Source organism: Balaenoptera physalus, assembly GCF_965194825.1.
Source record: "Balaenoptera physalus genome assembly, chromosome: 2".
Classification (NCBI taxonomy): Eukaryota; Metazoa; Chordata; class Mammalia; order Artiodactyla; family Balaenopteridae; genus Balaenoptera; species Balaenoptera physalus.
Genome location: NC_138883.1, coordinates 154,553,925 through 154,578,995, shown reverse-complemented (window position 1 = coordinate 154,578,995; position 25,071 = coordinate 154,553,925). Strand labels below are relative to the sequence as shown.

Genomic DNA, 25,071 nt, shown 5'->3' with positions numbered 1-25,071 from the left:
GGATGGAATTTTCACAGAAAACTCACAAATAGTGAAAAAGTGTCAAACTATTGCAACAGAACCACAAGATCACAGTAGCAGTATTTACAAATACCGGGAGATATTCAAAGGCCACACACACTACAGATTCTGAAACGCAAGGTATTTTGGGGGAAGACATACCTCTAGTCCCTCTTTTGGTTCTGGGTCTAGGATAAAGACCGTGGTTCGGGTCTCTGTTTGTCCATCTTTGACCGAAGGGCTGGGTCACGGCCAAGTGACTCCGAGCCAGATGTTGGCAGTCGACGGCTGTAAGATGCTTCCGCTTAAACCGTCTCACTGTTTTGTATCAACAGGCAGAAGAAATGGGACACTTGTTAGTTATCACCAATTCTACAAGCTAGCCAGCAAGTTAACCTTTTCAGGAATACAGTGGCTGTGGGCCACCCCAGCCAGCCCTTTCCCTCTTCCCCATATTCCCATCAACGTTCAGTCATTTTATAGTTTCTTTGCATCTCTTCCTTAGGATTTGAGAATCCTAAAATAAGATCCTAAAATAACCTTCTTTTCCACCTATCATACTTTGTAGAAGCCCTGATCATGAAATGCTCATTCAAAAAGAAGTTGCCACTAATGGATAAATGGAGATCTGGTAACTTTTCCTTGACTTTAGCCAGGCCATTTATACTACCATAATAACCATAAATATTTTAAGAGTTGGCTATAGCTTTTCAAAAACAAACTCATGCATCGTCCCCTGTATACACCAGCTTCCCCAAGTCTGAGAAACAGAAGGCACTAAGCGGACAGTCACAGTAGATTTCCCACCCCCACTGTACGCCTCTCCCCATGCACCCCACCCCACCCCGTGCACCCCTCTCGGCCCCGAGAGCATCTCAGCATCGGGCACTGATGTAAGAGGACAGGAGCAAGGCCCCCAAGTAGAAGAGAATCGAGCCCACTTTTCAGCATCTTCAGAGGAGGAAATTACATATTCTCCCTCAGCAAAACACTACAGCAGTGACTGTGCCTAGAATTCTGTCTCGAGAGTATTGAAATATTTTTGTTTATATTAGTCATTTTTCTGCCAGGTATTTTTTCATTCCTATTTCTGCATTTTATCCCATGTAAGATCTAACTACCTCCTTATGGCATTAAATAGAACAGTTACACTACTGTACAACAGAATAGTTACACTTAAAAAAAAAAAGAGAAGAACAGATACAAGAGAATTAAAGTGACCCTTTAGGGACTCCCCTGGTGGCGCAGTGGTTAAGAATCACCTGCCAATGCAGGGGAGATGGTTTTGATCCCTGGTCCGGGAAGATCCCACACGCCGCGGAACACCTAAGCCCACGCGCCACAACTACTGACCCTGCACTCCAGAGCCCGCGAGCCACAACTACTGAGCCCATGTGCCACAACTACTGAAGCCCACATGCCTAGAGCCTGTGCTCCGCAGCAACAGAAGCCACCGAAATGAGAAGCCCGTGCACCACAACGAAGAGTAGCCCCTGCTCGCCACAACTAGAGAAAGCCCGTGCACAGCAACGAAGATCCAACGCAGCCAAAAATAAATAACATAAATAAAAATTTTTTAAAAATAAAAATAAAAACGTGACCCTTTACAGGAGATGGTCAACAGAGAAATCAGTTCCTGCCAGTACCGTATTTTCACAGCTGCTAAAAATACTCCAGTAAACTGTAGTATCAAATGCCAGAATCTCACTCAACATTTCCCGTAAGCCTGAAAACGTCTGAAACCAAGACACCACTGAGTATATCTGATACAGTTTATAATCTTAATAACTCCCCTCAGCCCTTAGCTTCTTCAGAAATGATCCTTCCAAATTTCAGTTTATTCTTTCAAGGTTTAATGTAAGTTTAAAAAAACTTCATGGATATTTCGAGACTTTTTTTTTTTTTTTTAATAAATGGAATGTACTGGTTCTTTTTTTTTTTTTTTTTTTTTAGAAATTCACGTTCTTTTATTTATTTATTTATTTATTTATGACTGTGTTGAGTCTTCGTTTCTGTGCAAGGGCTCTCTCTAGTTGCGGCAAGTGGGGACCACTCTTCATCGTGGTGCGCGGGCCTCTCACCATCGCGGCCTCTCTTGTTGCGAAGCACAGGCTCCAGATGCGCAGGCTCAGCCATTGTGGCTCATGGGCCCAGTTGCTCCGTGGCATGTGGGATCTTCCCAGACCAGGGCTCGAACCCGTGTCCCCTGCATTGGCAGGCAGATTCTCAACCACTGCGCCACCAGGGAAGCCCCGAGACTTTTTAAAAATTACTTCTACACACAGATATAGTTCTACAGGCCCCTCTGAAAGAACGCTAGAGACCTTTTCACTACATGAATTCAGAGTTAAGATGCAGTGGTATAACTGTTAAGTCATGAAGAAGTACTTAAAAATATGCTCAGCCGGGCTTCCCTCGTGGCGCAGTGGTTGAGAATCCGCCTGCTGATGCAGGGGACACGGGTTCGAGCCCTGGTCCAGGAAGATCCCACATGCCGTGGAGCAGCTAAGCCCGTGTGCCACAACTACTGAGGCTGTGCTCTGGAGCCCATGAGCCACAACTACTGAAGCCTACGCGCCTGGAGCCCGTGCTCCACAACAAGAGAAGCCACTGCAATGAGAAGCCCGTGCACTGCAACAAAGAGTGGCCCCCGCTTGCCGCAACTAAAAGCCCGCATGCAGCAGCGAAGACCCAACGCAGCCAAAAATAAATAAATAAATTTATTTTTTAAAAAAATGCTCAGCCGGATAAAAGCAGTGTCACATAGTGAGGGGACAGTGGACTTAAAAGGAAAAAAACAGGGTGTGAGCCCTAAGCTGGCCACATAGTGGCCGGAGGACCCCTGGTCACTTAGCCTCTCTAAGACTCAGGGGTGTTACAATGATTAAATGAGAAAACACACTCCAAAAGACTTGTTAAACTATAAAACCCTACACAAATATACACATCTGCTTATTCTGTTAAACAAAGCTTAGATGTGACTGATTCGCATAAAACATTGAAATAACTTTCAAATTATAAAGATATCACCTGATGGCAAGACATGAAGTGTATCAGCAGTCCAATTACAGCCTATTCTGTATTACTGAAAATACCTTTTAAAAAGCCAAGGGACTTCCCTGGTGGCGCAGTGGTCGGGAATCCGCCTGCCGGTGCAGGGGACACGGGTTCGAGCCCTGGTCTGGGAAAATCCTACATGCCGCGGAGCAACTAAGCCCATGCGCCACAACTACTGAGCCCGCGTGCCTGTGCTCCGCAGTGGGAGAGGCCACCGCAATGAGAAGCCCGTGCAACGCAACGAAGAGTAGCCCCCACTCGCCGCAACTAGGGAAAGCCGGCGCACGGTGGCGAAGACCCAATGCAGCCAAAAATAAAAAATAAAAAATAAAAAAAGCTAAGTCATATTTATTATGAACAGAAAACATCCCCTCCACTATAATGGTTTTACAATTATTTTGTTGTTGAACATATTCCTCATACTTACAGAGGCAGAAAAAATGAATGTGCAGTTTTTCTATGTTAAAACAATAAATTTGGGCTTCCCTGGTGGCACAGTGGTTGAGAATCCGCCTGCCAATGCAGGGGACACGGGTTCGAGCCCTGGTCCGGAAGGATCCCACATGCCGCGGAACAACTAAGCCCGTGCGCCACAACTACTGAGCCTGTGCTCTAGAGCCCGCGAGCCACAACTACTGAAGCCCGTGTGCCACAACTACTGAAGCCCGCGTGCCTAGAGCCTGTGCTCTGCAACAAGAGAAGCCACCACGATGAGAAGCCTGCGCCCCGCAACAAAGAGTAGCCCCCGCTCACTGCAACTAGAGAAAGCCCGCGTGCAGCAGCGAAGACCCAACGCAGCCAAAAATTAAATAAATAAATAAATTTATTAAAAAAAAACAATAAATTTGAAATTTTTCCATATTAAAAAAAAAGCTTGAAGTCTGATTACTCTTTTTAAAAATAAGACACGAAAGTTTACCTCTTCTGCTCAAAATCCTTCATATTACAAAGCCAACAACCTAATTGCTATTTTTTCTGAATGGGGACCTCTGGGCTGACTGGCAGAAGAGATAAGAAAGCTACAATGGGCCTTGCAGAACAGAGTTGGCCCTTGGGATCCGTGAGTTCCGCACCTGCGAGTTCCACCAACCACAGATGAAAAACACCGACACGACCTGTGGTTGGCTGAATCCGCGGATGTGGGATCCGCAGGTCCCTGTCCACAGGGTGGACTCTAAGGGGCCTGAGCCCTCTCGGATTTCGGTGCCACAGGGGGTCCTGGAACGAATTCCCTGCAGAAACCCTGGAATGACTATACTGACGAATCCTGGACCCTAATTCAGGTGCTCCAAACACACTTGGGTCAACTACAGGAGCAGTTGAAGAATTCCAGCCAATAAACCCACTAACCCTGTAGATCCCAGATATGAGACTGATCTCTGCTTTCTCTTCAAACATTCCCAACTGTTTCAAAGCTGGCAAATACAGTGTCCAGAATTAAAACTGGAGACAGTCTAGAAAAATTATCAACAGAGAATATCTTATTTAAAGAAGGTTCCATAGATAAAATCACAAAGGAATAAGATTAACAATATCAAACCCTCAAATTCATATGACCCAGGACCTTGGTGTTGGCACAGACCTGCAGGAAGTGTTCTGCTTCCAGAGTCCTGGTACATCCCAGAGCGGTCCTGCACGAAGCCATCACAGAGCAAAGGCTAGCAGCTGGGTGCAGAGGTGCCCACACTGGGCCATCTGGCCTCTGGGTACCAGCACAGCCGCCTACATTGTCCACCTGGAATGGTCCCCGCAGCCCTGACTGCTCATATGGGAGGCAGAGCTAACACTTTTACGTTCTTACTTTTCTGACTTCAGTGAGAGGTCAGAAACCGAGACTATTCTTTCTGCCTCTCAGGTCTCTGAAAGATGAAGCGCTGTGACTCACTGCACGGGGAGCTGGGGCCCCCGCACCTGTCTCCAGAGTTAACAAGGCACTTAAGTCAAAGGCCGTGTGATGCGCTCGGATCCGGAGCTGGGAGACTTCCTCCCTAACAGCCTTGGTTCCCTTCTCATCACAGCGAGGACCCTGACAAGCTGCCATGCGGAGTTCACACCACGGTCCTGTGGTTTGAACCAGACAAGACACGTGAAAGTACCTAGCGACGCCCATGCAGAGGCTGACAAAGCCCAGCAGCTCAGAATTACACGTGGACCACACCGTGCTGAGTCTCCTAAAAGATGCCTACATTTTAACAGCACCAACGTTCTTGTGAAGTTATTTAAAATTACTACAGTAAAGTTCTAACCACCTTCTGTTCTTGTTAATATACTTCTAAACCAGCAGTTCAAATATAACTTTATCCCAATAAAGATGCTCAAATGCTACTTCTTGCTTCCCTGAGTCCCCAAACCTCGTGCTGCTCCTCCGTCCTCTGAACAGCAGGTGCCCTTTGCATTGCTCTCCAAGAGCACGTATTATTAGAAGCTGCTCGCGTTTCTTCAAGAAGCAAACCTAAAGTGGTCGGTGAGGAACGTGCACCGTTAAAGGGATGGAGGGAGATGACAACCAAACTACGTGAGGCCCCAGAGGCCCAGCGGAATCGTCTCCAGGCCACAGTGGGTATCTGTACCCTTGGAGACTCTACCACAGTGACTAACAGAAATGTGTCACATCCCTCAGATGTGACGATAGAAAAACACTGGGAAAGTATGAAAACCATTTGTCAAACAGAATTTTGCTCATTCCCACGCTGCTTTTTCTGTGATGGTCATCTCACAGAGAGACGCCTCACCGGACCGCAGGAGCAGTTCCCAGCCTTGCATCTCAGTCTGAAGTGGCAATCACCTGGATTGTGGCCCTCTGCCAATCACCGATCTCTTCACCTTGATGATGATCTGTCCTGCCCACCCCCGCCCCGAGTCAGGCACACTGCTGGAGATTAGACTCTCCTCAGCCCCCGTGGAACGATCATCACTAAACCTGTATGAGACCACCAGCCCTGAAAAGGCAGGGAACATGTCTCATCAGCTTCTTCCTCAAAGCACTTAGCACGACACTGTGCAAAGAACAGTTACTCCAACGCTTATTGAATGAGAAGTACGTGCTATGACTCAATTCTGTTGTAATTCGCCTAGCTTCATTTTGTCATCTTCTTGATTGCAAGACAATTTAAAAAACAAGTCACACAAAGCGGAATGGAGTGCTCCTGGTTTCGTGGTGAAGACTGTCGGTCCCCTTCCTCCTTGGCACATGGCTGGTCCACACTTCCCCATCGCGCTGGTAGCTAGAGGCCCCACAGAATGTGCATAGAGGGATGTGCACCTCTTCCAGGCCTGGCCCATAAAAGCCTCTCCTGCTCCTTCCTCCGTCCTCTGCTCCCATCCAGAGAAGGGAAAGGTGACCCCAGGGAATCTTAGAGGCCACACATTCGAAAAGGAAGACCCTCCAGCAGCCTGGGTCCTTGGATAACTGCTTTAAAGAGCACCACTCCTCCCACACAATGCTCACACACACACACACACACACACACAAACTGCAACCACCCGAGGCTGTTATGGGATTGAGAAATGAGTTTGGATTGTGAGGTCATTACACGTTTGGATCTGTTTGTTACTGCGGTCACACCTACCCTAACCATTCTAGGATCATTTGAAATTGACACCAAGTCACTTCTCTTCTTCCCCTACCTTTGTTAATCATAATTTATACCAAAAGGCCTGCAGGACTTCCCTGGTGGCACAGTGGTTAAGAATCCGCCTGCCAGTGCAGGGGACACGGGTCTGGTCCCTGGTCTGGGAAGATCCCAAATGCCACAGAGCAACTAAGCCTGTGCGCCACAGCTACTGAGCCTGCGCTCTAGAGCCCACAAGCCACAACTACTGAGCCCACGTGCCACAACTACTGAAGCCTGCGTGCCTAGAGCGCGTGCTCCACAACAAAAGAAGCCACCGCAAGGAGAAGCCCACACATCACAATGAAGAGTAGCCCCCGCTCGCCACAACTAGAGAAAAGCCTGTGCGCAGCAACGAAGACCCAACACAGCCAAAAATAAATTAAATTAATTAATTAAAACAAACAAACAAAAAGGCCTCCAAAATTTACAGGTTACAGACCTAAATGGACAAGCTGAAGATAATAAGTGCCTACAATTCCTGGAAGGAAAGATTAAAAAACCACTTAAAAAAAAAAAATCAAGATAACTCACCAGCACAGGTGCCTGACTGGAGATACAGCTCATAACAAGAACCCAGCTGGGTGGTTTTGCTAATCTAGAGAAACCCAACCTCATCCTGTTAGCTCCCCACAAGCCTCCCGCCCTTCTCGGAGGGGCTCCGTGCAGATCAAGCGGACACCCTCCTGTTTCTGGCGAGACAGCAGAGGTGCCCACAGCTGGCCCATCGTTACCAGGAGCAGGTACTTCACAGGCCAAACTGCGCCTTCAGAGAACTAAGAGCCCAATCTGAGCAACATCAACGGTGTTGGTCCCCAACTCCAGTGCGACAGAAAGTATTCATTCAACCCAGGCAGCACTCTGTAGTAATAAAACCACCCTGTATGTCTCTGAGAGACCTGCAACAATTATCTGTACAACTATATTTAATATAAGTTATTTACATACAAATTATTACTATTACTATAGTATGGTTTTTTAAAATTAATTTAATTTATTTATTTATTTGGCTGCATTGGGTCTTCGTTGCTGCATGCGGGCTTTCTCTAGTTGTGGCAAGCGGGGGCTACTCTTCATTGCGGTGCGCGGGCTTCTCATTGCGGTGGCTTCTCTTGTTGCGGAGCATGGGCTCTAGGCGTGCAGGCTTCAGCAGTTGTGGCTCGTGGGCTCTAGAGCGCAGGCTCAGTAGTTGTGGCTCACGGGCTTAGTTGCTCTGCGGCATATGGGATTTTCCCAGAGCAGGGCTCGAACCTGTGTCCCGTGCATTGGCAGGCGGACTCCTCACCACTGCACCACCAGGTAAGTCCCTATAGTATGTTTTATTAACGTCTTCTTAATCGTTGTTTAAGCATGTATTAACATGTCTTCTGCCCCTAGACTGAAAGCTTTATAGTCTGTTGGGACGTGCAAGGCACTCAGCCCCAGCACCCGACACTCACTGTTCCATAAATATTAATGAACAGAATGCATTAAAAGAACAAATGCACAACTACGGCACTTCCCTCTGAAGAAGATGAGGTTGTCTTCTTTGGCTTTGAAATCCTACACTATGTTATAGGTCCAACGTGCTTCACAGCTTTTGGAAGTTCTTTCACGTACTCTCATCTGATCCTTGCACAATCCTGCAATTGTGCCAGGATGACACTGGGGCTAGGGTGATGGAACTTAGGTCTTCTGACTCCTCAAGCCCAGAGTTCTTTCTACGGAAGGTAATATTCTCTCTTCCACATCCAGAAATATTCAAAGCAGCTTCTAAAAACCTCAGCTTTAATTTCTCTGTCCCTTTTTAGAATCACTGTGGAACACCATAACCAAAGATAGCAAGTATTTAGAAAATAGCAAGCATAAGGAAAATATCACAAAATACTGTACACTCAAAATGGAAAAACTTCCAAATATTTTGTCCCCATTAGCTCTACAAGAAGCAAACGCAGAAAGGAAACACAACACGCAAGTCCACACTCTCAGTGCAGAGCTGGGTCCCTGCCAGCACTACATCCCGCTTCCCTACAAACCCAAAGGTTCAGGCTCGCAGGCCCAACCTCACTTAGGTGCCCTCACACCCACAAACACCTGCTCCTCCCTTGGAACAGCACTCACTTATTACAGCAAACAAGGATGGCGAGAGCTTTTCTACGTGTTTCTCGCAAGGAAAAGAAAGAATAGGGAAAGAATGGAAATACAAGAAAACAACCATTACTTACAGACTAGAATTTATAGATTTGAAAGGCTTTTTTCTACTGTCAATTCACCCCACAACCACTTTTAAGTATCTATGATTTCCCAGATTCATTATAAACACCATGAGGGCTTCCTCTCTTGGCAATCTCTGGGGTCAAATCCTATTTGAGACACTGAGGATTCAAAAACAAATGATGTCGCCTGTCTGTAAGGCAGCTCTCAAAACACACACATATTACTATACGTAGGGCACTATAAGTGCTACACAAATGCACTTACGAAATGAAGAAAAGTGACCAGTTAGGAAGGATGAAAAAGGCTTTATAAAGAGTTCAGCCTTGCAAGATGAGTAGGATCGGGGAAGGCAAAAGAAACAGTGTGTGCAGAAACACAGAGAACTAGCACAGCAGTGGTGTGCCGGGTTTCATTAGAACAAGAGGCTCATGGATTGTGGAAAAGGATGGAGAAGAATTTGGAAACACAGAGGATAAATGTCCTTAAATATAACGCCAAGGTGTTTGGACTTTATCGTGTAGGCAATTCAGAGAATCATCTCGCTTTTCTAAGCAGGGTCAATGACCAACCATATTTACACATTAGAATGGTAACTCTGGAGGCAGGCAGAGGATGAGTAAACATGCAGACTGTCAAGAAAACAAGGCAGAAAGTCACTTTACCAACCGAGGCAAGAGGTGGTCAAGGCCTAAGGGCAGCAGCAGCAAAAATAGGGAGAAGGGGAAAGTGAAGCCTAACAAGTTTTTTTCGACTGGTGAGACTGGAAGAGAAAAAACAACACAGGTAACTGACATTTCTAGCCAGAGCTCAATGATCACATCATTAACCACGTTAAAGAATAAAGGAGAAATCGTGTTTTCGTTTTAATCACTTCTTCCGGGAATGAAGGGAAAATGAAAGCTTTCAGTTTTGAAAATGGCTGTTTGTTCTGTTCTAAAATTATCTGTAGCATGCCAGGTTAAGCTCCAGGAGGTACTCTGAGATATGAGACTTGTCCTCAACATGTCTGTGACAACTGGAGACATAAGATTCGAGACGCTCTGGTGAGATGCTCTAAGAGCAGATGATTCCACTGACAGATGAGCAAAGACAGAATTCATGTTCAATCTTCAAATAAAATCAGCCTAGGAAGGACAGAGGGGAATGACAAGCAGAGAAAGATGATGACAACAAATCTGAAATTAGAGTTCTAAGTCCAATACCAAGTTTGGTGTTCACACACTCACAGGTCACAAAACATGTCAAATGATCACGACACCGGAACCATGAAACACAACAAAAGATAAAGACAGCCAAGCAGCAAATCACAATGCCAATGAAGGCCACATGCAAAATGAGTCACTACAGGGCACACCACAAATTCCAAACACCTGCACAGAAAGGAATGAGCAGACCAACTGGGAAACCGTAAGACCCCAGTATAGCTCCATCCATTAGCTTACTGTCAAGATCTGTCCCCTCTACACCAAACTTTTGCTCCAGAGAACCACAGGGGCTGTAGACAGGTTAACATACATTGTCATCTAGTTATCTAAAGGGGGACGCAGACCAAAATAAGTTCCTAAAGAAGACAGGAGGGGCAGAATTGCACGTGGGATACCAGTTAAATAACCAATCATCTGAATTTCAAATATTGTCCTATAGTGCAAACATGTTTTGTTTTTCAAAGCAAGGAAGCTGGAGGCGTAAGGCAAGAGAAGTTGGAATCACTGGCAATGAGGATGTGGAGGGGGATTAACAACAAAAAGTGTTAAACTACCAGATACCTCCACTCCCACTTGCACCAACACCAACAGCTGCGCTAAGACCAATGCTCGGCATGTCCTAAAACTTGATGCACTTCAAAGCACTTTTACACCTTCCTTTTTTTTGGAAGTGGCAAGATACAAGGGGACAATAACTTTGGCAAAGCTGATACTGGACCTGGTTCTGTCTCTGATGACTATCCATATTACACTCAGTTAACCAAATTCAATCAGCTCACGAGTAAAATGAGCTTGTTTTCGTACTAGAGGTCTTTTTTCATTTTATCTCCCTTAATCTATTTGAGCAGAGTGCCAAGCACTAGCAGACCCTCACCGGGGGCTACCATCCTTCTTCCTTCCAGAGGTCTTTATTAGCTGTACTCTCGTGGGAAAATCGCTAACTTCTTTAGGCCTCAATTTCCCCACCTGTCATGATGCCTTCCTTACAGGGTTGTCTGCGGATGAGATAATTAATGTAAAGTGCTTTGTAAACCAGAGTACAAGATGTAAAGCATAATTGTCTCCAGGCCTGGCAAATAGCAGCTGCTCCCATTTTATCTCTAAAGGAACTGAAAACACCAGGAGGGTTAAATGACGAGCATCCAGGAGGATCGGGTAAAGAACTCAACACCTACACTCAAGTCTCCCATCACCCCACACAGCTTGCTCAGACCTCAAGTACCCTCCACCCGCTCAAGGCCCTCCCACATCACCTTAATTTTCTTAATATTCAGGTTAGGGGGAGGGCGACTACAAACGAAAGAGGCAAAAGGATACCATAAAATGACTCGCCCAAGGTCAAAACAGCAGAGCAGAAGGAAAGGAAACGCTGGCTGCCCCCAGCGGAGGCCACGTCTCCGCGACTCTCACACCGCCGAGCAGCGCCGCGCCCCCGCGTCCCGGGGCGCCTCGGCCTCCCGCGCGCGCGCCCCGCCGCGCCCCTCACTGCTCCCCCCACGCCGGTCCGCGCCCCTCTGCGCCCGCGCCCGGCCCCCCAGTCCCCCGCGGAACCCCTGAGGCGGGACCGCTGAGGAACCCAAAGGTTCAGCGTCCACACGGCTGGGCCCGCCCGCGCCCCCTGCCACGCCGTCGGCCTCACGCACTATGGCACTCCGCACCAGGGGTCCCGCCGCCGCCGCCGCCGCCGCCGGGCCAGAGCCGCCCAGCCACCCAGTCCCAGCATCCCCCGGGCAGCGCGAGCCCGAGAAAGCCGCGGACTTCCTCCACCAGCTCCGCCCCCGCCGCTGCCCAGGGAAGAGCCCGCCGCCGGCGCTGACGGAATGCGCCCCTGGCCAATTGGAACGCGCGTGAGGAGGGGGCGCGCTTACGGACTTCTCTGGCGACCAATCGAAACGCGTATCCGGAGAAGGGGCGGCTACCGCTAGCGGGCCCCGCCCCGTCCTGCTTCCGCTAGGGCGGAAGAGGCGAGCAGAAACTTTCCCAGAGTTCCTCCGAGCTCGGGGACCCACTGAGGGGCCGCGGCAGGCGGGGTGGGGCGGGGCCGAGGCCGTGGGCGGGGCAGGCTGCGGAGGGCGGGGACGCGCGGGCCCCACCCCGTCTCGGCGGGTCTGCGCTTCGTGTGACCGGCCCCTACAGCTGCGCTCCCGCGGTTCACGTAATGTTTCGCCCCAAAGTGAAACCAGTGCGGACGGCAGCCTCCGAGCGTGCGTTCGCGGCGACCCGCGGGGCGCGTGCTCAGCCGGAGACCTGAGCGCCCGCCCGGGGCGGGGCCGGCAGGGCGAGGCCGGGGGCGTCCGGGGGAAGGGTTGGGAAGGGCCCCGGGGGGGCGGGGGCGGGCCGGGAGCGGAGCCAGGGGCCATGGCAGCGCCCGCGGACCCAAGGCGGCTGTGCCGGCTGGTGCAGGAAGGCCGGCTGTGTGCCCTGCGGGAGGAGCTGCGGGCTGCGGGGCGCGCCGGCTGCGCGGGGCCGGCCAGGGACACCCTCTTGCATTGCGCCGCGCGCCACGGCCGCCGGGAAATCCTGGCCTATCTGGTCGAGGCCTGGGACCTGGACATCGAGGCCGCCAACCGAGACTACAAGCGACCTCTGCACGAGGCTGCCTCCATGGGCCACCGGGACTGCGTGCGGTACCTGCTGGGCCGAGGGGCCGCGGTCGACTGCCTGAAGAAGGCCGACTGGTAGGTGGCGGAACTTGCAGAGAGACCCTCACCATTCCCCGCAGAATCGTAGATTCCCGCTCCTTCGTAGGCCTCCACGACGTAGCCCCTCAGCCTTCCCCTATTGAGCAGAACATTGTTGCTACCCTTGTTGGGTTAACTGCTCCGATCTTCTGTTCCAGACTGCCTCCCACGATAGAGCAGAGAACAGTAAAGTACATGATCAGATAGAATATAAGCAAACTACAAATTGTCTATATGTCCTACGTATAGCATGAGCACCAGGGCAGGATGTTCTTCTAGGAACATCTAGCTAAATGATTACTTCACCAGTAATATTGGTTTTTTTGGTTTTTTTTTTTAAATTTTATTTATTTTTTTATTTTTTTTATTTTTTGGCTGCGTTGGGTCTTCGTTTCTGTGCGAGGGCTTTCTCTAGTTGCGGCAAGTGGGGGCCACTCTTCATCGCGGTGCGCGGGCCTCTCACTATCGCGGCCTCTTTTGTTGCGGAGCACAGGCTGCAGACGCGCAGGCTCAGTAGTTGTGGCTCACGGGCCTACTTGCTCCGCGGCATGTGGGATCCTCCCAGACCAGGGCTCGAACCCGTGTCTCCTGCATCGGCAGGCAGATTCTCAACCACTGCGCCACCAGGGAAGCCCAGTAACATTGTTTTAACTTTCTACTTTGAAATTCGTAGTTATAGGTTCTCAGAAATTTGCAAAGACATGGGAGAAGTCCCATGCACCTTTCCCCCATCTTCCCCCAAAGTTAACATCTTACAGCCACAGTAAGGTAACAAGAAGGAACCGCAGTTGCTACAATCAGTATACTTACTCGGATTTCACCAGTTATACGTACACGTGTGTGGGGGGGGGGGTGCTCTGTGTGATTTTATCACATGTGTAGCCTTGCATGACCACCTCCACAGTCAACGATGCTCACCTGTCACCATCACACAAAGTAATTGCATTGTGTTAGATCCACATTGTTTTCAGTACTATGTCTGTCCACCTCCTTAGAGGTTATGAACATCTGAAGATTCATAACATAATGAAGTTCCTGAATGGATCCACAGGGGATTCCTGATCTGATATAAATAAGGAACACATCAGACAGCCAGATAGCTAAACAAAGTGCATCTTGCCCACTGGCATGGGGAGGGGGGGCGTAGACCTGGTGACTTTTTGAGGTTTGCACTTTGGCTGTGACTAAGCACAAAACTGATTTTCTTATGCTTATCCAGTTCTATGGGTAAGGAAACAGTCTTCCCAAACAACCGTTAAAAGGGCACGTTTCATTTGATTGTGTGCTTAGGAAGTGCAGTTACAGTGAGACATTTTTGCCTGTTCTCACCTTGCTGGCTTTCTCAAGTCCCTTCCCTGGATCCATTCCCTCTGTGAAGCACTTCTTGAAGATTCCAGCCTTCATTTATCTGGGTGTCTCCCTCCTGATTTCTCATTCACTATCATTACTACATTACCAAAAATAAAAAATTCAAAATAGTGTTGGTAATTAAGTAATATCAAAGCAGTCTCAGAGGACAGATCCTGGCTGAGACCCATGTAGTTATGTTGAGCTCCAGCTAGGCCAGCCTCTGGGACAGGAGGTAAACAAGACCTGCCCCTGCTTCCGAGAGTCATAGCAGATGAGAAGGCAGAAGCACAAAATCACTGATGTGGGAGAAGAGGAGTTGATAGTGATGTAGTTCACTGTCCCATAGTTGTGGACACACATCAGTTCAGAACCTTATTGTAATCACGCCGTTTCATTTGCTCCACCAATGTAGGCTCCTTACGGCAAGGCATTATGTCAAATGCTCTTTTTAACTCCTTTTCAGACAGTTTAATAATCGGTTACTGATTGAGGTGAATGGGGTAAGTCCAGCAGAGTACCTCTTATGCAAATATTCAGCACAAACTGTCTGTGATTTTGACTAGTTCTGTTCCAATTCAGTGCCATACTAAAAACTAGTTCAGAAACAACTTTGCCTCCTTAGTATTCCCCACCTGTAGGGGCACCCACGTCACAGTCATTTTCCCCTTGTTAATCCTCCCAGGGCCCTCACGACAGGCAGGGAAGTTGCCAGCCAAAGCTGTTTTCCTGCTTCCCAGACTCCCGAGTCCTCAAGGTCTTCCATCTCTGCCAATGGTGTGCATTTTTCTGAAGCCCTGGTCGAGTGCTTCTAATGCTTCAGCTGCCCTTCCGTCTGACAGCTTGTCCCGATTGACCTTAGGACTCCTCTGATGATGGCTTGCACAAGGAGGAATCTTGAGGTGGTCCAGGACCTCGTGGAGCACGGCGCCAATCCACTCCTGAAGAACAAAGACGGCTGGAACAGTTTCCACATTGCCAGCCGAGAAGGCGACCCTCTGATCCTCCAGTACCTGCTCGCTGTTTGCCCAGCTGCCTGGAAGACAGAGAGCAAGATCGGGAGAACCCCGCTGCACACAGCAGGTATGGCCCGGAGCTGTGCGGGATGCCCCCCACCAGGGAGCGAGGGGTTGGGGAAATGGCAAGGAATACGAGCAGCTTTGGGGTATTTTGGCAAACACTCAGTTTCTAAAACCAATGTCACCCAGCCCTTAACATGCTCTTCTTTCTTGTTTTAGGTGACTTTTCGCATACATTTGTCTTCTCCTCCCCAGTTAGTTAGATGGTAGGCTGGTTCTGTTCCTTACTAAGTCTTTGACCTTGGGCAAGGAACTTAGTCTCTTGAGCAGGTTTCCTCAACCACAAAATAATGATAATGATGATGCCCGTATCACAAGGTCGTAGGGATTAAGGCACACGCAAGGCCCTCCGTGCAGTGCTCCACATGCAGTGAGCACAGGACAGCTACAGCTATTTTCACAACCATTTTGACATTATTAAAAGCAGAAGGAAAGGGGACTATCCTTATACATTCAGCAGTACCTACTATGGTGCTGTCCATTTAAATAAATATAGGTGCTTATAATTAAATACCAGGGCTCAGTGGGTGTGACTTATCTAGTGACAATGTTGAATATAAATCTGGACTACCATTTTCATTGTTTGGAGTAATTATCCTTAACTCTGAACTGTCTATTTGTAGATTATCTTAGTTAAAAGCAAAAGCGTAGCGGTATAAGACAAAAGGGGCATTAAGTAGACCAAGAGTCCAGATCAAGACATTTAGAACATAATCTTTAGCCCTCTGGGTAGCACACTGAATTAGAATACAGGGCTTTTAGGTTTCTCAGAAATCAATACCTGTGACATGATGTCATTGAGGAGATAGGCACACAGTTATTCTGGCCACAGTTAGGGACCAAAGAATCCTTTATAAAACTTTGCACATGAGTGGAAAAACTTCTTTGCTCGTGAATTGTTTGACGAACTACCCTGCTGTTGTGGAGAAACAGTCAGTGCCCAGTCATTCACACAAAATAGTGGAGAATAGATAGTCAAAATCTTTTTTTTTTGGCCACGCCGTGTGGCTTGTGGGATCTCAGTTCCCCGACCAGGGATTGAACCCGGGTCAGAGCAGAGAAAGCTCACAATCCTAACCACTAGGCCACCAGGGAACTCCCTTGAAATCTTTATTATAGAGGATAGTTATTTCTAGCAGGAGAATTAAATTCCTGGTTATTTTGTCATGGATTACTCTTAAAATGTTTTACATTTCTTGGGCAAAAACTGACTGGCCCTAGGGATTTGTAGCACGAAAGTGAGGAGGCAGGTTTAAGATTGAAAGTTTGCCATCAAAGTCTCATAAAGACAAGATAATCAAGTGTGAGCCTTGTACCTGTTAAGTGAAAACATCGCCCTTTACCACTCATCCAGCTAAATTTGTCTTTTTCTGGGGCGGTGGCAGTGTATCTAACCTAATACTCTTTCCTGGAAGTTACAGCTAGAGGGATGGGGCACAGAGAGGTGCCAGGAGGGAAGAAGCATTTTATTTTTGTGCTAAAAAGCTCTCATTCTCAACTCTCTCCACCCAGCAATGCATGGCTGTTCAGAGGCAGTAGAGATGCTTCTTCAGAGGTAAGAACAAAACAGCAGATTGAGGAAAATATTTGCTAATTGACAGTTAATATCAGTGCTGCATAATATCAGAGCTCAGACAAAATGTTCATAAAGAATCTAAAGTACCAAAACAGACATGAACAAAAGACTTAAGCAGATAAAGATGGTGAAACAAAAATAGCTAACAAACCTGGGGAAACATTAGCCTTTTATCTGTTCATTCAACAGACATTCATATACTCACTCAGCACTCACTGTACCAGGCGCAGGGGCTACCACAGCAACAAGATAATGTGGTTTCCCCCCCAACCCATGGAACTCACAGACGGGCAGGGAAGACAGACGCTGCCCACGTCGTGTGAGTCTGATGAGCGTTACAGGGAATTGTGAGGTCCCCACAGCAACATGGCACGTGGCCTAGGGGTGAGGGATCTCGGCCCCAGTGACACTGACGCTATGACCTGGAGGAGGCTGAAAATGGGGGGCAGGGTGGAGGGGGCATTCCAGGCAGGGGTGACAGTACCGCGAATGCTCAGGGCCAGGGACAAACACAGTGCACGGCAGAGACCAAAAGAAGATAGGCACGTGCTGTGTCCCAAGAGTGACGGGGAGACTGCAGAGGAAGGGCGATTCAGGTCCGGTGGGACGCTGGGCGCCACCTGAGGATTCCAGATCTTGTGCTAAGCGTATAAGATACCACTGAATAATAAGAGATTTGCATTTTTCAAAGATCCCCTGGTTGCAAAACAGAATGGATTGGAGGGGGAGCAAGCGTGGGTGCTGTGAACGCAGTCTGGCGGCTGTTGCAGTTGAACAGGAGGGATGGTGGTGGCTGGACCACGATGCTGACTATAGGGTGAAGAGAAAGATCTGGAGACACTTGAGAGGTAGAATCACCAGATCTCGGTGAATAAAGGAACAGAGGGAATGAGGGAGAAGGACAAGTCCAAGATGACGGCCAGGTGTCTTGCTTAAGCAGCTGGTGCTGTGCTGGTGCCACCTGCCGAGGTAGATGACACCTGGGGAGGAGGGGCAGGCTTGGGGAGAAGCTGGCAGTGTCACTTTCGGGCATGTTGAGTCACATGTACCTGTGAGACACCCAGGCAGAGACATCCAGCGGGCAGTTAGACACAGATTTTAGCCCAGAGGAGAGGTGTGGGCTGAGATACAGGAGTGGGCCTCGTCAGCATAGAAGTGACGATTGAATCCATAGGATGGAAGTGGTTACCTAGGAGACGATGAGTGAAGAAGAGGAGGCCTAATGCAGTGCCCCGAAAGCATCACTGTGTAGGGCTTGCCTCCTACGCGTTGGGACTGTATACCTGCGGTCATAAATACTCCTTCCTTCATTCAACAGATGTTTTCTAAGCACCTGCTGTGTGTGTTAGGCACTGGGTGATAAGCAGTTAACACTGTTCTTTCCCTAACAGCCTGCAGGCTAGTGTGGAAGCCGAGTATAGACACACAATCGCAGAAATGTCATAAAATTTCAAATGGTGATGATACTACAAAGGGAAGGTCCACAGTGCTGTGCGGGAGCAGGGGTCATCCTGTAGATCTGGGCGAGAAGATGGGCCTCTGAAGTCCTCCTGAAGCTGAGATTTGAAGGATGCCTTGGAGTTGGGCCAGGTGAAGAATGGCACTAGGATGTTCCAAGCAGAGGGGACCAGCAAGTGCAAAGGCAGCAAAGAGCCTGGCACCCGGGGGAGCAGAAGGAGGTGGGACAGGCAGGACCCTTGAAGGTAGGAACAGAAGAAGATGGGACAGGTGGGAGGTAGGGCCGAGAGGAAGGGGAGACAGGTGTGACCACAAGGAAGGTAGGAACGGAAGAAGGGAGGACTGGGGAGAAGGGAAGACGGGTAGGAATGGAAGGAGGTAGGACCATGAAGCAATAGGAACGGAAGAAGAAGGACGGATAGGCTGTGGGACCGAGAAGAAAGTGGGACCAGACAGAAGGGGGGTCGCCTTAAGCACAGGGAGGAGGGGCCAGAGGATCCCGGAGAAGTGAGTGGATATCACATAATCCTGACCATGGGAGGTCATATTGAGGTTTTAGGCTTTGTCCTTTGTGGTTGGGAAGTAGTTAAAGGTTTTAACCAGGAGAGGCTGTACCCAAATTACATGGTGAAAAGATTACTCTGTTAGTGGTGAGAACAGAATGGCTGGGCCGGAACCAAAGAGAGAAAAACAGGTAGGAGGCTGTTTCCTGTTGACTTGGTCTTTGTTTTTTCTTTTTCCCAGCTGCATTGGGTCTTGGTTGCTGCACATGGGCTTTTCTCTAGTTGCAGCAAGCAGGGGCTATTCTTAGTTGTGATGCGTGGGTTTTTGTTTTTTTTTTTAACATCTTTATTGGAGTATAATTGCTTTACAATGGTGTGTTAGTTTCTGCTTTATAACAATCGGTTATACATATACATATATCCCCATATCTCTTCCCTCTTGCGTCTCCCTCCCTCCGTGCGTGGGCTTCTCATTGCGGTGGCTTCTCTTGTTGTGGAGCATGGGCTCTAGGCGCACGGTCTTCAGTAGTTGTGGCACACGGGCTTAGTTGCTCCGCGGCATGTGGGATCTTCCCAGACCAGGGCTCAAACCCGTGTCCCCTGCCTTGGCAGGCGGATTCTTAACCACTGCGCCACCAGGGAAGTCCCTGTTGACTTGGTCTTAAGGGGTGAAGACAAAGATGGAGACAAAGATACAGTTTTGTTTAACATTTTGGATGTAGAATTGAGAGGTTTTGGTAATAGATCGGCTATGAGGGATGAGGGGTGACTTCAAGGCTCTGCATGAGAAGCTGGAGAGATCACAGTCCCTAAAATGTGACAAGAAGCTTAGAGGAGGAGCAGGTTTGCTGGGGAAACCAACCTGCTCTCGAAGAGCTCGGTACAGATACTGAGGTGGGGAAGGAGGGCAAGCACTCCAGGTTCTCACGGATCATCTATGAGGCAGGTGGTCAAGAGTCAGCACCGTTGGGTTTGAAGCGGTGACTGTTCCCAGCTGTTACTTTGTGTTTGGGCTCTAGGTGCCAGTATGAACCGGACTGCAGAGACAAGTGTGGCTTCACACCCTTCATGGACGCCATTCAGTGTGGACACATCGACGTAGCCAGGCTGCTCCTTGAAAAACACAAGGTATGGAAATGGTTTGGTTTTATCCCTTTAGTTCTTCCTACAAGTTTTAGATCATGGGATAAACAGGAAGCATTGTTGTTCAGATCATGGGTTCACATCTCAGCTCTGCCACATCCCCTCCTCTGAGGTCCCCTTTACCTCTTTAAGCATCAGTGTTTCCATTTGTAAAACAGGGTTACTGTAAGGATTAAATAACATAATGTACATAAAGCAGTTAGCAAAATAAGTATTCAATAAACAGTAGCTGTTTCATAATAATAACAGCAACAGACTCTCCCCAGTAATTCTATTTGTTTGGCACTTTAGCCTACAGTGTTGAATCTTAACCATTTTTTTGGTTAGAGCATCCTTTGAGAATCTGACAAAAGCTACATATGTATCATCTGCCCAGGAAAATGTATGTAGACCACAGAGTTTTGCCAAAATGTCAGAAGTCCATGGACCCAGGTATCTCTGCTCCTTACTTTTGTTCATGTCTCTCCCAACCTCTAGGCTTGCGTTTCTGCTGAGGACTCCCTGGGGGCCCAGGCCATCCACCGGGCAGCAGTCACTGGGCAGGATGAGGCCATCCAATTCCTGGTCTCTGAGCTTGGCATCAACGTAGATGTGCGAGCAGCCTCCACCCACCTCACAGCACTTCACTACGCAGCTAAGGTTTGTTTCTTTCCAGAACAGTGTTCCTGCTTCCTGAGGCTTGCCTAACCCTGTTGATGAGTAACCCTGTAGTCATGGTTCTTTTGCTCGATCTCTATGGAAAAAAGAAATTGCCCATGACATACTCTTAAAATGGTCATGATTCTAAAGCCCTGTGTCCCTTTAAATAGAAACCTGCTTTGGGCTTCCCTGGTGGCGCAGTGGTTGAGAATCTGCCTGCTAATGCAGGGGACACGGGTTCGAGCCCTGGTCTGGGAAGGTCCCACATGCCGTGGAGCAACTAGGCCCGTGAGCCACAATTACTGAGCCTGTGCGTCTGGAGCCTGTGCTCTGCAACAAGAGAGGCCGCGATAGTGAGAGGCCCGCGCACCGCGATGAAGAGTGGCCCCCACTTGCCTCAACTAGAGGAAGCCCTCGCACAGAAATGAAGACCCAACACAGCCATAAATAAATAAAAATTTAAAAAACAAAAAAAAAGTAGTGTATTGTTTAAAAAAAAGGAAACCTGCCTTTGTTTGTTTCTGGGTAAAAACTGAGAAGAGCCCTTTACTCCATGTAATGCCTGGGCTCTACGTTCCCTCCTGCCCTTTTTTGTTTTCAGGAATAATGTTATTTGAAGCTGTAAAAATCCATCGTATGAAGTTCCTAGTTCCTTATTCTTTTACTGGATTTCAGAAGATTTCTTTAAGTAAGAAAAGGGAATTGCATTTACTGGGCTCTCTGATGTATGAAGTATTGAAGACACAAAAGTTTTCGCTAGAAAAATAGCCACTATCTTTAATATTATCAGCCGCCTGCCTTTACTTGTTTTTCTAGCAACAGGACTAAACATTTTTCTGGTGAACTGCACTCTCCTGCCTGTGTTCCCCCTTTGAGAACATGGGTATACAGTTGAGGGTGGGCTAAGGGCATGGTCTGTGGTCACGGGGATAAAAGCGAGTGGGAAGATTGAACCTGCAGCCTCGGTTTCAGTCTCAGCAGGTACTGACAGGCTAACTGGCTGGACAAAGGTATATCAATTGCTTCACAGAGGACAATGCCAGCTATGATAAGAATCCCATCCAGGGGAGGTTACACTCTTTTCCAGCTTATTTCTCCCCTAAAGATTTAGCAAAGAGTGTGTTTGCTTGGGAGATTTAGAATTGTGTTTTCTGAGTAAATCACAAGATTTATACTCCTTACACTGAGGGAAACCCAACCATAGTGGTCAGTGATTTGGCTACAAAATTGATCACCTGTATTCTAATAACTAAACGTCACCTACATCTTTAATGATTCATGCTGAATTTCGAGAGTAATGTGACGAGCCTTCCTTTAGATATGAAAATTCAGTTTCAGCAGTCGAGTATTTTAGAAAAAGCACCTAATGTGCATTAGAGTTTGTGTCTAAGGCTTGCTTTTGTCATCATTACAGTGGTAACAAGTTTATTTCAACACTCAGGAAGGACACGTAAGCACAATCCAGACACTCTTATCCTTGGGTGCCGACATCAACGCCAAGGACGAAAGAAATCGATCAGGTACGACCTCATTTTACACGTGCTTTGAAAATTATTAGTAAACTGAATGTAAACAATGTAAACAATGGACTTTTATGTTAAAATCCTTACACTTTTAAAATTATTCCTCTAGTAGCTCAGCAACTTTTCCTTAAAAAAGCACCTCCTCCATTTGCAAAGCTATAGAACTGCTGTTACCATGGTAACGATGATGACTACTACTCCTTACTGCTGCTGGTATTACTGTTGTTGTTTTTATTATTTTAAACCACACAACGTATGTGACATCAAAGCACTTTCTGTCTTAATCCATGATCACACCAGCTCCCCAGGTGTTACATAGATTCTTCATAGGTCTTCTCTCTACGGAATGTATTTTAAAACCTTAATCACTATATTTTTTTAGATTTGGGGCTCAGAAAGATATTTTCAGAGCTAATTCCTTAGACTTGGACTTTAGAATAAACCTTCTCATTAGCACTCTGTGCACCAGTGACCATCTTGCAAGGGTTAAGCAGGACCTTGTGATGCTTCACAACTCACTCCAGGGCTGCAGAGGAAGGTCACTAAGTCCCAGGACACAAACTTTCTCCTAACGACAGGGGAGCAGGACCCAGGATCATGGCTCACAGCACATCAGAAACCCTCAGCGCCAATTTCTAACCAGAATGGGAAGATGTGTCAGCATTTTTTGTTTCTGTTACGTCATTCTTACTCATGGTGATATTTTTACTTACACAGAGAATTCACAAAACTTTGAAAATGTCTTCTGTACTATTTAAAGTCTCCTATTTCTCATTAACTTACTTTGTTGTTTTAGACAAGTCTCTCAAATTCTCTCCAACTGGTTTTGTTGCTTTTAAAACCATTTGTGACCAAGTCAGGTTAAAAGGAAAAATGTTTTGATCCAGAATAGGCAAAGTCATAGGGAAGAATACGGAACTATGAAATCTGTGCAATTGCAAGAGTCAGTGTTTTTATCAGGGGCATCCTGCTCTCCAGTCAGTACTGCTGTAGGTGATGCACTGAGCTGGGTGCCTCTGTCCCCACCCAGCCCTGCACCTGGCCTGCGCGGGGCAGCACGCGGCCTGCGTCAAGTTCCTCCTGTGCTCTGGGCTCGGGGACTCTCCGGACATGACGGGCGCCCTGGCTCAGCAGCTCACACGGAGTCCGGACGTCCTTCAGTGCTTCAACCACAGCGCAACAGCTGAGGGCGTTTCCAGAGGAAAACAGTGAACCCACAGTAATTCACGTCCTGCTGCTTGAATCCGTTCGCAGATGCAGTGAAATGGGCCAGTAGCCAGTGTTTTCTGCCCTCCCTCTCCTGCACTCCCTGCTTTGGTGGCGGATTCCCCCGGGATGAGGCGGCTGTCTTCCTGGCTGTATGACTGCACATCGCACAGTCGGAATCTTTCCATAATCTCTGATCCACTTTTTCTGCCCTTCCAGTGGAGTCAGATGATGTTGATGAAGTCGGTGTCTGGAATCCTTAGAGGAGCATGAAAATACAGTGTACATACTGTTATGTATGTGTGTGAAATGTTTTATAATAAAGAGTGTGTGGTGAGGCCATGATAATAATATTTAGAATATAGCAAGTTCCTATTGCCTTGAGCGGTAAAACATAATTGGCCTGTATACTTTCTTCTTTCATAGGCTTTTCATTGGCATTGCAGTGGTTTAACTTTTGGCTTCAAAGCCTGCAAGGAAATGCTGGGATCTGTTTACATAGACATTTACAAGGAATGGAAAGTTTCTATAGTCTAAGCACTGCTACTTGAGCTATAATGTTTTAATCTTGAGGTTATTGTTTTTTTAATGACAAGTTCTGTATTGGCTCCCTTTGGATAATAAAGGCATCTCAAAACGCATTGAAGATATTTACAAAGCTTTTCCACGACCTCATTTGAAAAATGAGGTTTGTCCCACAGGTCACATTTCCTGTCCCACCTGCCACCTGCCCACGGAAGCTTGTGGCTGTGGAGAAGTGAAACACTCGACATTGTAACTTTGAAAAATTTTGTAGCAACTTAAACAGATTGAAGAAAGGATGAGTCCTCAGGCATTTGGATTCTTTTCCTGTTTCTTTTCCTTTTCTTTTTTTCTTTATATGCAAATAATAATTATTAGTCCAAGTCAATCTGTTAAAAAAGCGTTTGCATCGATCACAAGCAAGACCCAGTCCCCTCGTTCAGTGTCATCTGGTAAGAACTCGTCACACGCCCTCACCCCCGTTCTCAGCATCGTGCCAGGCTGGGCAAATAGCAGGAATGTCCAGTTCTCCGTTATTCCCAGGTGGTGCTGGCTGATTTTTATCCCTAACAACCAGATAAATGTTCTGGTAGAAACACGGCTGGAACCTCTGAATCACACACTGTCTCCATCTGCACCTCCTCCAGCTGCAGTTACCGTTTCCTGTTGCTCCAGAGATGTCTTCGTGTCCCTGCCTTTGCGTCTGAGGATGGCCTGTTACGTGCATCCCTACTTGCAGGTGGGACAGAAAGACCGGTCTGGGGCTGCCCTTCTCCCCTCAACACACACGTGAAGCAGCTTTTTCTTTGCAGTGACTGCACACAGGTCTGTTCCCACCCGAGCTGTGCCTCTGCCTTACACACTCGCCGTGATGATGGTCCGTCGGGTTATGCTTGGTTCTCCAGTACACGGCTCTCCATTGAAAACACCCCTGTAGCGTGGACAGGGCTGCTGGATGCTGCTGCCAAAGCTACTCGAGAGCCAGAGAGGGCAGTGATGATAGTAACATTCACTGTGGCAAAGACAGTGGTGATGATATAATTACAGCCTATTACCGCAGTAGTAATATATTGAGAATGCTAATGACAATGGTGGTGATCATTAGTATTATTCCCTCACTTCCTAATTATAGGTACTTTTCTCACTTCCTTTGGGTCTTTACTTAAAAGTGGGGCCCTTCCTTGGCCACCAGATCTAGAATTTCGTTCCCTCCTTCAACATTTTATATCTTCTTCCCTTAGTTCATGTTTTCTCCATAGCATTTACCACTGTGGAATATACCATCTGTCTTGAGTTATTTATTTTCTCTGTTGTCTGTCTCCCCC

At 47.7% G+C, this 25,071-nt stretch overlaps 2 protein-coding genes across 10 annotated transcripts in view; one reads left to right on the top strand and one right to left on the bottom strand.

Moving 5' to 3' along the window:
- The window catches only part of FBH1 (F-box DNA helicase 1), a 45,469-nt gene extending 33,617 nt beyond the window's left edge, over positions 1–11,852 (bottom strand). For all 3 annotated transcript variants that reach the window (XM_082450531.1, XM_082450532.1, XM_082450533.1), the window contains exons 1-2: positions 11,713–11,852; positions 163–318 (exon numbers count right to left, since the gene is read on the bottom strand). In XM_082450531.1, coding sequence (XP_082306657.1) covers positions 163–318; position 11,713 — 157 coding nt within the window. In that variant the 5' untranslated portion in view covers positions 11,714–11,852. The remainder of the gene's footprint in view (positions 1–162; positions 319–11,712) is intronic.
- A 283-nt stretch (positions 11,853–12,135) lies between these two features.
- On the top strand, positions 12,136–24,835 carry ANKRD16 (ankyrin repeat domain 16). 7 transcript variants are annotated; one of them, XM_082450551.1, is made up of 8 exons: positions 12,136–12,747; positions 14,960–15,180; positions 16,689–16,731; positions 19,733–19,841; positions 20,334–20,495; positions 21,937–22,015; positions 24,394–24,485; positions 24,559–24,835. In XM_082450551.1, the coding sequence occupies exons 1-8, from the start codon at positions 12,428–12,430 to the stop codon at positions 24,559–24,561; spliced, it is 1,029 nt and encodes a 342-aa protein (XP_082306677.1). In that variant the 5' UTR covers positions 12,136–12,427; the 3' UTR covers positions 24,562–24,835. The 7 variants fall into 7 exon arrangements, with proteins under 7 accessions (XP_082306677.1, XP_082306675.1, XP_082306673.1 ...); XM_082450549.1 differs by having other exon boundaries at positions 24,394–24,835; XM_082450547.1 differs by lacking the exons at positions 24,394–24,485; positions 24,559–24,835 and adding an exon at positions 22,979–24,059.
- Positions 24,836–25,071: the final 236 nt, after the last annotated feature.

Bases quoted from the DNA above. Each gene is read 5' to 3' on its own strand.
- ANKRD16 (XM_082450547.1), top strand. From the start codon at position 12,428: ATGGCAGCGCCCGCGGACCCAAGGCGGCTGTGCCGGCTGGTGCAGGAA. The intron at 15,181-16,688 runs GTATGGCCCGGA...CTCTCCACCCAG, and splicing joins AACCCCGCTGCACACAGCAG to CAATGCATGGCTGTTCAGAG. The intron at 19,842-20,333 runs GTATGGAAATGG...CCCAACCTCTAG, and splicing joins TGCTCCTTGAAAAACACAAG to GCTTGCGTTTCTGCTGAGGA.